The sequence below is a fragment of the Phoenix dactylifera genome, chromosome 1 (genome assembly GCF_009389715.1).
Source record: "Phoenix dactylifera cultivar Barhee BC4 chromosome 1, palm_55x_up_171113_PBpolish2nd_filt_p, whole genome shotgun sequence".
NCBI lineage: Eukaryota > Viridiplantae > Streptophyta > Magnoliopsida > Arecales > Arecaceae > Phoenix > Phoenix dactylifera.
This window is the reverse complement of record NC_052392.1, coordinates 36,113,913-36,126,000: the sequence shown is the minus strand read 5'-3', so window position 1 is coordinate 36,126,000 and position 12,088 is coordinate 36,113,913. Positions and strand designations below refer to the sequence as shown.

General features: G+C 42.1%; 1 protein-coding gene across 4 annotated transcripts; it reads left to right on the top strand.

Annotated features, from left to right (window-relative positions):
• The first annotated feature begins 1,375 nt into the window (after positions 1-1,375).
• Positions 1,376-9,240, top strand: LOC103715888 (calcineurin subunit B). 4 transcript variants are annotated; one of them, XM_026808015.2, is made up of 7 exons: positions 1,376-1,788; positions 1,865-1,989; positions 2,089-2,182; positions 2,391-2,500; positions 2,830-2,904; positions 8,496-8,573; positions 8,668-8,967. In XM_026808015.2, the coding sequence occupies exons 1-7, from the start codon at positions 1,719-1,721 to the stop codon at positions 8,794-8,796; spliced, it is 681 nt and encodes a 226-aa protein (XP_026663816.1). In that variant the 5' UTR covers positions 1,376-1,718; the 3' UTR covers positions 8,797-8,967. The 4 variants fall into 4 exon arrangements, with proteins under 4 accessions (XP_026663816.1, XP_026663815.1, XP_008801899.1 ...); XM_026808014.2 differs by having other exon boundaries at positions 1,384-1,788; positions 2,086-2,182; positions 8,668-8,966; XM_008803677.4 differs by lacking the exons at positions 8,496-8,573; positions 8,668-8,967 and adding an exon at positions 8,974-9,240 and having other exon boundaries at positions 1,389-1,788.
• The last annotated feature ends 2,848 nt before the right edge of the window (positions 9,241-12,088 follow it).

Here is a 12,088-nt window from a genome sequence, read left to right as displayed (position 1 = left end):
TCTAGATTTTATGAGCAATTATTAAATATTTATATTAATAAATTCTGAGTCATAATATTCATGATCTATGAATTTTGATGCATAGTATTTTATTATTGAATCTATCTTCTTCTAGAACATTACATGATGCAAGATCGATGGTTTTGATTTTGTTATAGATTATGCTCAACTAATTTTGACATTGTATGATTTTATGGATTCCTCGAATTGAAGCATGAAGCATGTTTTTGTGGAACAAGGGTTTTAATTCAGTGATGGTTTTGGACTATCAGCTTAACTATAATAAGGACCTCACCAATGGGGGTTAAATATTGGCACTTGATTAGTCATGAAATGTTTATGCCGCAAAAAAGACATCACACCAATGGAAGTTAAACATTAGCAAAGAACTCTGCCAATGAGAGTTAAATGTTGGCACATGATTTATCTTGAAAAACTTTGCTACAAGAAAATGCATTATATCATAAAAAAGACTCTGCCATCGAAATATTATAGTCATAGCTCATGATAGATAAGATAAATTTGATTTTTTTACAAAATTTGACTTATGAACATAAACTTCAATTTTGAGACAGATTATATTTGCATGCTCGATGTTTTGATATCTAGATCTGATTTTTGAATCGATGTATTTTATATGCTTATTTTTCGTCAACTATTATTTATCTTATTAACTGATTTATGTAGTTAAAGTGTTTATTGCGTACTAAGCATTATTCAATATCTAAATATTCAGAGAACTAGTATGGTACGAGGTTTTAATACGGGCGAATGATCAGAAGCAAAGTTTTAACTTCTTTATTTTAGATTAAGATTATTTGAAATTTTGGATATTATTGAATTTTATGAAATATTAAAGTTTATATTTAGTTGTTTAAATTTAAAGTTTAAATTTTAGTTATCTAATTTTATTTCGTTATATAATTTATGATATCACGATGAAATGTCTTGCATATTTTGGAAAAAGTTTTTTATAAATATATGGTAGGTACAGCATCCCAGGCTCACGAATTTAGGTCGAGGAAACGACACCAATGCTACAATCAACTAAGCTATGGGACTTTTTTTTATACATTTTTCAAAACATAAAATAGTCAAATAAGGCAACATTAATAAAGAAGATTATATCATTACTCCTAGATTTCTTGTGTACATCCATCCATTTGTCATTTGCTACACATAAGATGGGTTGTATGATGAATCTCAAAACACTAGTACACTTGTCCTACAAAGAACACCAATAAATATTTTTCTCTAATAATTGTTTTTTAGTTGCGAGAGCATGCACCAGCCAAGACACTTTAATTGGATGAGTCCATGGTGTTGGCAAGGCTCTTGGCTTCTATCTCCAACCCTTGTTAGGTTTATTTGTCACATCCCCGGAGAAACGTCCAGGCGGCGCTGATGATTTCGATCTCAGCACGCTACGCTTGGACACCCACTTTTTTTTCCACGGAAAGAGACAAGTCTACGACCCCATCCCATCCCCAACCTCCCCTTCGCTCTTCCCTCGGTCTCCCTCGTAACGTCCAACCGCCCAAACGAAAGGCTTTCATCGATCCCATCGTTGCCCATCTCCACCAAATCCCCATCGTCGTCATCGCCAATCCGCAAGCCCACACCCGATCCCGTTCCCTTCCTCCACCTGTTAATCTATCTCCCATCCCTCCCCAATTCCCCCCGCGAGAGAGAGAGATAGAGAGGAGAAGGCAATCGAGATGGGCAACGCCTCGTCGATGCTGACCCAATACGACATAGAAGAAGTCCAGGAGCACTGCAACTATCTCAGTACGCCTTCCCCCTTTGTCTCATCTCTTATCTCTTCTTCTCTCTGTATTATTCTGAATCCATGGAGTTGGTTTAGTCTCGCAGCAAGAGATAGTTTCCCTGTACCAGAGATTCTGCCAGCTGGACCGCAACGCCAAGGGATTCATCTCCGCCGATGAGTTTCTCTCCATCCCCGAATTTGCCCTCAACCCCCTCTCTCAGGTGTCATGACCGATCCCTCCTCCAAAAGTTGCGATATTTAGTCTTTTAGAGTATGGATTGTTACCAAAGCTATATATTTTTGTAACTTTGTTGCAGAAGTTGCTAAAGATGGTCGATGGATTGAACTTTAAGGACTTTGTGGCATTTCTTTCAACATTCAGCTCGAAAGCCAGCCTCGAGCAGAAGATAGAATGTGAGAATCAATTGTCAACTGGTGTTTTTTTTTTCCTTTTTTGATTCAAAATGTCATCTTTAGCTGTCTATTGGTCGTTTTCTTGACTCAAAATGTAATCTTTAGTTGTTGGTCGTTTTCTGTTTCAAAAGGTAATTTACTGGCAAGATTGTGCCTAAGGGAAGGATGGGTTAATATGATCTGTTTGATGGTTTGATGTCTGAAACAGTATTATTTAAGGTGTATGACATTGATAGTAAGGGGAAAGTGACTTTCAAAGACTTGTTGGAGGTTCTTCGCGATTTGACAGGATCTTTCATGTCTGAGGAGCAGAGAGAGGTGATATTTTTGTCCCGAAGGTTTTTTTTTTAAATTATAGTTCTAAATTTTCCTAACATTATTGCTATTGTTGGCATATATATTTCTTGTATGCACTCAACACATTTAGATTTGTGTCTTGATTTTGGGTAAAATAGCAATAATTTGTAGTAAATTTCATGATTTATCACCCATCAGTATTGTGGGGAAATTGATTGACATAGCAGCTGCTAGGCTTGTAGATAAAAACAGGGCTCAACATTTAGATGCATAGAAAGAAATATACTGGTTGTGTTAAAAATGCATCTCAAGACTTCCTAATAGTTCTATGTTCTTATTTTGTTTTTCAGAAAGTCCTGAGCCAGGTATTGGAGGAGGCTGGTTACTCAAGAAATTGTTCACTTTTATTGGAAGATTTTGTTAAGGTAATCTTTTTGTTTTATTATTTTATTTGGGTTGGTTAGTTTCTAGATATTCAAAGTTGCAAGGTTGGTTTGGAAAAAATCGTGACAGATTTAGTTGGTTATGTTTCTTGAAATGGATGATTTTCTATTTTCTTGGTTAAGCTCATATTCTATATTGTTATGCGATTAGTAGTTGTGTATCTATGCTTGCACTGAAGATTGTTAAAAAAAAGTGATTTTCATTTTTCGCCAAAGTGTTAGTCTTGCATTTGCACATGTATGGCACAGTATGAAGAAGTCATCATGAGTCGTTGGAAGAAGTCTCATTGATTCCTTTTTATATCAAAATGAAATTTTGGTCAATTCTTCTATCAAGAGGAAGTCTTAATGAGTATGTGTTGAGTTCATATTTTGTATCAGTCCTGAACTTGGACATTTGCAATATATTATCATGATGGTTTTGTGTATCCTTCTTTCTAGGAGAAGTTTTCTAATGTTATACTTCGTTACATGCATGTAAAGGCACATGTGTGTGTAGGGCGGAGTAGCTTAGTTGCCTCCTATCATGTAATATATACAACTTAAATAAGCTCATGTGTCTACACCTCCACATGCAAGCACCAAGGGACCTTAGGCTGTGCGCTGTGGAGCTATTAACATGTTTTTGCTTGCTTAGTTACAATGATGAGGTCAAATACCTGTGCATCATCAATCATCATTACCATGCCTTGAAAAATCAAACCATTAAGAAGTGAATTTCTTAAGCGAAACAATTCTTTTCATGGATTTGTTGAGACTGCTCAGTATAATCAGCAACAGATTGATCACTATGCTGGGACAATTGATGAAACTTATGCTAAAGATATTGAGAGTAATCCAAGAGAAGAAACTTATGATCCAACTTCAGCTTCATTTCAGCACATGTATCGATCCTTGGACACCCCTTCAATCTCTATTATGTTGGCATTGTTGCCACCTAACAAGAGCATGATGCTTCAGATTTGTAGCAACAAACACAATCTTCCATTCATATAAGAGAATCTGCCATTCAAAGAAATCGTCAAAAGATGCTACCCTGTCACAAGAATCATCAGGATTAATTTTTTTTAGGAGTAATGGAGGAAGCGAGGCACTTCCTCAAGTAACTTTTCCTTCAAAATTACTTGATACTTTGATATGTCCCTTCAAGCTAGCCAATCTTTCCATGCTTCATCTATCTCCAGCTAGGAACACTGAATGAACTAGAAGAAGCTGCATCATCTTGCAAAATTAGATGGGCACAATTCAGCCAAATCTGCTTGAAGAGCATCACCATCTATATTTCTTCTTTGCCTGCAAAGCATCTTGGTCGATTTGGGTGAAGGAAAAAAAGAACTATAAAATGTGTTGGCACTTGGCACAGCATCAGCATAAACTGCTTTGATACCAATTGAATGCAGGCTGAAAACCTGCAGGGATGGTCCAGACTAGAAGTCTGAACCAAAGGGAAAGAAGTTAATCTCAGGAATCACTCACTGGGGGCAATAGGCACCATTAAATGTTGCTAATCGCAGAATTACTCATGTGAGCAAGCCATATGCTTGATTTGGTGGGAGGGTTCACTCCATTAGCAAGAAACTTATAGAAAATAATTTCTGATCCAAAAGGCCTCCTTAGAATTTATTTTATTGATAATTTATAATAATCACAAGTTAGAACCTAGTTACAATGTCTGCAATAAATGCTAGGCATTCATGCAGATTACAACTTATTAGGTGGCTGAAAACATTGAAAGACACTTCAAGTTACTAAAATGCTAATAAATCCCAATAACTGAGTAGTAATACCTCAAGATGAAGTCTGAGGTTACAGAATTTGCAGCTTGGACTCTTCCTGATATGTGTCGCATGTCATCAGATTTTTCTCCTGCATCACTGTTCCTCTCCTGCTCTCTCTCCCTCTCAACCTTCTTCCTACATGCCCTTTCCTCTGTGTCCTGCTGGGTGCCATGGGATTTTACCAAACTTATTGTTGCTATCAAAAGCAACTGGAAAGACAGCAGTCATAGTTTTTAAACATAACTTAAACTGAGTCAGGTCGTTGTCCTTAGCATTATATCTATCCCTTGTTCAACAAAATCCCTGGTAAAATTCAAGAGCTATGTGTATGACTTCTCTCTCTTAACCTATATATGGTACACGGTTGCAGCTCTTGCAAACAAGCATAGACTTTGAGAGTAACCTGGAAAAAATCTTTTAATCTCACTGATTTCATAATGTAATCAGTACTGCCTATAAGACCCTAGAATCAACTTAAATCTCATTAAATCTCTTGGTAAGCAGGGAAGGGGCATGAAAAGATTAAGCATGCCATAGTTTCTCTTTTTCCAAAGGAGGCACAAGATTTACATGTATTAACTTTGCAATCATGAGATGCTCCAAGACTCTTGAGCAGTATGCCATGTACAAGAGGGGATACATTACCAATTTGCCAAATGAAAGAGGCCTATTCCTTCTTGAGGGAATTAATTGTTATAGAGTTTGAAGCTAAACTTGTGCAGATATTTTTGTTATATGTATTTTGTATGACAATGTCTTGAATTCCATTTAGGGGGATCAAATATTTTATTCCTGTACATCTTGAGTTTGATACACTGCCCATCATTTACATTACCACATCTCCTCTTGCTGGTTTAGGCAAAGCCATGAATAACCACTTTAATCACCTCTCATTTTAACTGCAAGCACCCCATTGCCACCAAAATACAAGTCCTCTCATCTATAAACAACTTTATAAAGTTACATTTTTATGTTATTTTTTTAATTTTTAGAAATCAATAAGCCTTTTCTCAATCATCATCGTCATAGCCATCATTGTCGTCGTTGTCATCGATGTCGTTGCCATGATCATCATTGTCATTTTTTTCCTCTTCTCTTATCCTTCTTTCTTCTACTTTTGTATTTATATAATAGCTCATACTTCTTGTAGTCTGCTACTTGTGGAATTGATGTTAATATATGCCCTATATCAATTAAGAAATAGCACCCAAGCTACTTGTGTATCAATTACAAGATAGCCATCACGATGAAGGACCAGGTAGGAATGGTCTGCATTGAGTGAAGGACCTAAAAGTGAAGTCCTAGGGATTAAGCTCCTATGTGTGCTTGCTATCCATTTTCAGAGAACAGGGTAGAAAATATAAAATCGGGGAATTATTTGCTAATAAGAAGGAGATTGAATCTTGTACTCATTATAAGAGGGTTCTGATATATGTTTGAAACCCTAGTAGGCTAGTGCAAAAGCTTATGGCAAATTGAAGCAGTTCAACCAGTCCTAGACAAATCAGGTAGTACGCAGTATCTCTGAGGAGGAAGGTAGAGGTGGGGTGGGCTATGTGATTAGGGATCATGAGTCCAGGCTTGTGGCGGTCGAGGGACGGCATATCTTCGATGAGTCTATTAGTGGCACAGAGCTGAGGGTTGTTTGGGAGGACATTATCCATGCCATGATGGCTTTGGGAGTGGAGTGTATCCATCTTGAAGGCGACGTGGCCATGGTAATCGGCTGGATTCAAAAGAGTATTGTCAGGCACAGCCGGGTTGACAGGCATCCGCTACTACGGGATATGTATGAGCTTGTGGGAGTGCTCATAGCCTTGGGCTACTTATGTTTATAGGGAGGCGAACAATGCTGTTGACTGGGTTGCCTTCTTCGTTGCGTACCATTCAGGAGAGTTCCTTTGGGAGAGTCTTGACTCCATTCCTTCTCCTTCTCAGTCGTCTTCTTCTTTTTGACTCTTATGGGTGTACGCATGCGCATATGGCGTGAGGTACCACTCTATCAAGAAAACAAAAGTTAGAGTTGTACTGAATTCAATAACAGAGATACTAATTTGATGGTTCAAAGGCTATTGTAGGTTGCTTTGCAGATTATTGATGCAGAAAAGTTTACAAAAATAGCAACCTAAAGATATGAAGAGGAGAAAAACTAGAGAGAATAAAACAGCATTAGATAGCAGATTTAGGATGTAAGAAGAGGATTAAGAGAGAGGTGAGAAAAAAAGTACCAAGAGAGAAAAGAAGAGGGCCGTACCCTGGCCAAAAGAGTTGTCTTATTTCTCCATAAAACTTTCATCATATAATACTTCCCAGTATGCTGCTTTTTAGACGCTATGTCCCTAAAATTTTTTATTCATTAGTCAACTTGGACTCTCGTATAGAAATGAACCTCCTAAAATTTGCTAATTAACTAACCAAGTTGACCACTATTAGCAATATTAACTGATCCCGGCACTGTAGCGATCATGGTTCATGCTACAGTACTGCGTGAACAGCATACTTAAAAATTAACAATAAAACAGCATACTTAAAACAGCATACTTAAAAATTAACAATAAAAGGCCAATTGATTAGTGACAGATCTGGGCCATTGGATTTAAGGCCAGCTGCCCCTTGCTTCATTGATGTTCCTCACAGCAGGGTGAGGTCCTAAAATTCCTTGATTGCTGCTCCAATTTGCAATCTGAGCCCTCGGCTGGTTCAAACAGTGACCTGAGCATTTACAGGACTGATCCTTGTTGCTGTTGCATCCACCTCTAGGCCATAAAAGCTTCTCTTTGATAGCAGTTGCATCACTCCAATTTGTCAACTCATTGCTCTCATACTTGACAATCATTATTTTATACAAAGTTGTTTAGTTTCAAGTTTATGTTAATTTTTCTGAGGTTTTTATATCTTTTGATAAGTTTGTTGAGAACATATAATAATCAAATTACTAAGGATTGAAAATAATTTGACAACCGCTTAACTATAGTTTTTGTACACTTTTCAGGAATTATAGAAATAAATAAAATACCTACTGTTCCAGGGTAGGCTCCATGGACCCACCTTTCCATTACTCCATATCTTTTCATTTTCTTCATCATGCTGTCTTTGGGCTTTTCTGCAGATATGTGAGCCATCTCAATTGACAAATTTTTAACTTTATATTCTACTGATTCTGTTATGGTTCTGAATGAAACTCTGGAAAATGTTTCATTTTCCACAATTCTGTTCTCAAACCAAGGGTGGTTTTAGATTTCTGGTAAAACTAACCTACAGAGTCATATTTATTGTATATACTTAATTTGAACTACTCTCCAATACCTGATCATTCATTTGATTTTTGGAAGCATATTTGAGAGACATTGAGGGGAAGGGAAGGGTTTGTTTGGTAGATTGTACTTCTTTTTTGTAAACTTGAAAGATTTGATCTTGAATTTGCAAAATTCAAGGCTAAATCTCCTTTATAAAGTGTCAAGCTCCAAAGTCCCGGGAATTTCTAAGATTCTCTTTATCCACTCTATTATAGATTTTGTAGACAAATCATCTTCGTGCGCATATCCTACAGATATATCATGAAGCTTTTGCATTTTTAGCAAGTCTTGTAGTTTTTCATGAAAAATATGGATTTGCTAATTATTCCTTTTTCTCCATAAACTTGATTTATGGCTCATATCTTGCAGCTTAATAGTATGTCTGACAGTAAGATTTTCATGTATTATATTGTCTTTAAACAGCTGGATGATGTAAACACTTCAAAATGATGTGCAGCTTGCAATGTAACATTTCTCCTTTTTTTTTCTCAAAAAACAGTTACATTCGGAAACAACCAAATCTATAAAAATAAAATCAATATACCAAGGTTCAAGTGCTGGGCTAATTCCTGCACAGGTCTGCACAGCACCAATTATGTCTTTTTCTAAATAGTCTTTTTAATTAGAGAAAGGGCTTTTAATTCCTTGTTTTGTTCTAATTTTTGGTTTAGGCACAACCTGGCAAATGTGCCGGCAAAGCACAAATACATTCAGGCTACTCTCTACGTCCCTCCCTTAAGTTAAAAAAAGGAAAAGAAAAACAACAAAACAAAAAAAGCAGAAGAACAAGAACAAGATAAGTAGAATGGCAACAGAGACTTCGCACAAGCACACAAAAGGACAACTATCAGTCTCTTCTCCTGATACTATTGATTTCACAAGATTTTTCATTTGCATCATTCAAGGAATGATAAAGATGTTCTCTGGTGCTTTTAAGGTATGGTATCCTCTTGCTCACGCTGCATGTCTTATTTCAGATTCTTGGCAAACCTGGCTTGAAAATCGAAGTGGAAGTGCCAGTTGACTAAATGTTGCCAGACTTTGTACAGAGGCTTCAATCAAATGGCGGATCATCCTTGTTCAACAACTCCCGCAATAAGAAATCAAATGCTTACTTTTGGCTCTTGAACAAGACCTTGATGTGCTAGAAATTAAAAAAATAATAAATTTTGGCTTATATTCCTCGGGCCCTTTTTTAATGTGTATGTGATATTCTCATCATGTCAAATGCATACCAAATTGCAACACAGGACTGAAGTTGTCTTTCTGAGCAACCAAGACCAGAGTAGGGAATGAAAAAGTAACGGAGAGAGAGAGAGTGAGGAGAGAGAGTGAGTGACTTGGGATGCGCACTCAGGTGCGATTTTTTTTCGTGCTGCGTGTGGGGAATTTCTCCGAACACTTGGGGGGCTTAGGGTGGTGTGGAGTGGGGTCGCTCGGTATTCCCTGTGCAACCAGATCGGGAGCTGGGCTCCGCGGATGGCGTCATTGGGATCGGTTGCACCGGGGGTGGGGGAGACGGAGGCTGCAAGTCAGGGAGACTTACCGGCGCAGCCTCAACAACCGAAGGTGGCTGGCAATGACCGGACGTGGGCGGCGGTGGCGAAAGGAACGGCGAGACCGCCGATGTCGTCGTTGTGGACCCAAGATCGGATCTCAGAGGGGGAACTGGAGACACTGAAGAAACGCTTCACAGACGTCGTGGAGATCCCGTCGGAGGAGGGGGAGCTGGCTAGATCGGCGTGGAGGGACACTGCGGTGCTCGTGCGCAGTGCGGGCCGCCGGGTGCCTATGGATTGGATTCGCCGGGAGCTGCGGAGGGTTGGGAGGCTTGATTACGACGTCGAGGCTTTCCCAATGTCGCACGAAACCTTTGCCTTCCGCTTCCGGAAGGAGAGTGAAAGGGAAGCCGTCATGGAGGCCGGACCGTGGTTGGTGGCCGGCCAGTTACTGGTTTTGGAACGGTGGCGACCGAACTTTGTTCCGGGTGAACAGCAACTCAGGCGGCTTGTGGTCTGGCTCAGGCTTCCCAATCTGCCAATGGAGTACTGGACCCGAAGCATGATCATGAGCATAGCAGCAAAGGCCGGCCACCCCCTGACCTTGGATAAGTTCACTGATCTCGGCCGGAGGCTAGGGTATGCACGAGTCAAGGTGGAGCTGGATGCGAGGGAGCCGATTCGGCCGGGGACTTTCATCCGGTTAGGCACTGATGTGCACTGGCAGACGTTCAGCTACGAAAATTTACCGGCCTTCTGCTACCAATGCGCTCGCCTTGGTCATGGAGTGGAAGTCTGCCCCTATCAACCAGATCTGGTGGAACCAGGAGCTCCGGGCGACCGCAGTGCTCACCACGCATCACCACCGGAGTCGATGGAGGGGGTTACGACGGTGAGCCGGCCCCCTTTTGGGCCGTGGTTGTCGACTACCAGAATCCGACAGCCAAGGTCGGTTAAGTCGGCGAAGAAGACGACCGAGTCAGAGGGCGAGGCATCACGAACTCACCCGGGTTTCGAGTCTGGGCCGAGTTCTCCCCGTGCGGTGCCGACTTCCCCTGAGTCGCCGATGGACACGGAAGGATGGCAGAAGCCGACTAAGTTGGCCAGGCGGCGGTCGCCGGGGAAGGGGGCGGCCGGTAACTCGGTGGCCGAGAGTGGTGAACCCATCCAACCCGGTGTGGTCGCCGAGTCAACTGTGGCTGAGGGCCAGAATCCAGGATTGGAAGGGCCGGCCCACCAAGCGGCCCTTGCGCCGGTTCGGGGCCTGGGCCACAGCCCGATGAAGCGGGCCAGGAGCCCAGCCAAATCGAGCCTGCTGCTGGGGGCGGGGAAAGTCGGGCGTGGGCCGGTCCAGAACCTGGCCAGAGCATCTTCATCTTCCTCCTTCGAAGGCTTCGAGAGACGCCGACGGGAGGAAGGGAGGAGGCACTTCCGGAGCGCCTCCCTACCGCCGGTGAGGCCCCCTTCTCGACAGAGACCAGCCGGTGAAGCTGGTGGCGGTGGCTTGGAGTCTCTACCGGCGGTCGGTGGTGCCCTGGCGAGCGGAATGCATCCGTCGACGGCGACGACAGCGGCTGATGCTGGAGTTGGTGCCCTGGTGTCGCCTGCCACCCCTTTCCCGGATGGTGGTGGTGCTTCGGCGAGCCGGGAGATGCGGCCTTGTGGGACGATGACGGCCCGTGTGCCTGGGTTCACAGAAGAAGGGCAAAACCCAGCCGTGGGTAGGCGACTGGATGAAGCGGAGTCAATGGGCAACCCGAGGCACTCTGATGGGGCGTTGACGGGCAGGCCACCGGCTCTGGCTGCCCCTGTAGCTCAACCAACAGGGAGGTGTGGTGCGGTGGAGGAACTGGGCAAGCCTTCTTCAGCGCCTCTCTCCCCCCTGACAGTCGGCGAAGTGGTGAGGAGGGGTGTGGCAGGGGGCTCTAAACAGGGATCTCCTATTCTAGAACATGGAAGGGTGGTCGATTTGTTGAGAGCCTCAATTCAAGGAAGTGTCATTGCGCCAGTAGGGGAAATCAATCTGGCAATAGGAGCAAATAGCCCGGGGACAGTGGGCACAACCTCTTCTGATATTTTTAAATGAAGGTGCTAGCTTGGAATTGCAGGGGGGCGGCCAAACCGTCCTTTTCCTCCTCGTTCAAGAGGTTAGTTCAGCTTCATAATCCTGAAATTTGCTTTCTTTGTGAAACACGGGTGTCCGGAGATGGATTACGTCGTGTGCAGCGACGGTTGGGAGGTGATTGGGAATCTTTTGCAGTGGAGTCTCGGGGTTTATCAGGAGGTATCCTGTTGTTGTGGAAGCGGGGTATGGCTACTGTGGATGTTTTTTGCAATTGCTCCCAGCAGGTGGTGATGGTCATCACGGAACCAAATGAACCCCCGTGGGTGTTATGTGGGGTTTATGCTAGTACCGCCTACCGGGCAAGAAGGATACTTTGGGGGGAGCTGACTTGTTTGCTGACCCAGGGAGTACCGACTTTGGTGGTAGGTGATTTTAACTGCATTTTAAGTCCTGATGAGAAAAGAGGAGGCAGAGCCTATTCTGATTCGGTGGACAGGAGAGAGTTTCGGGAGTTCGTGGGGAGAAATG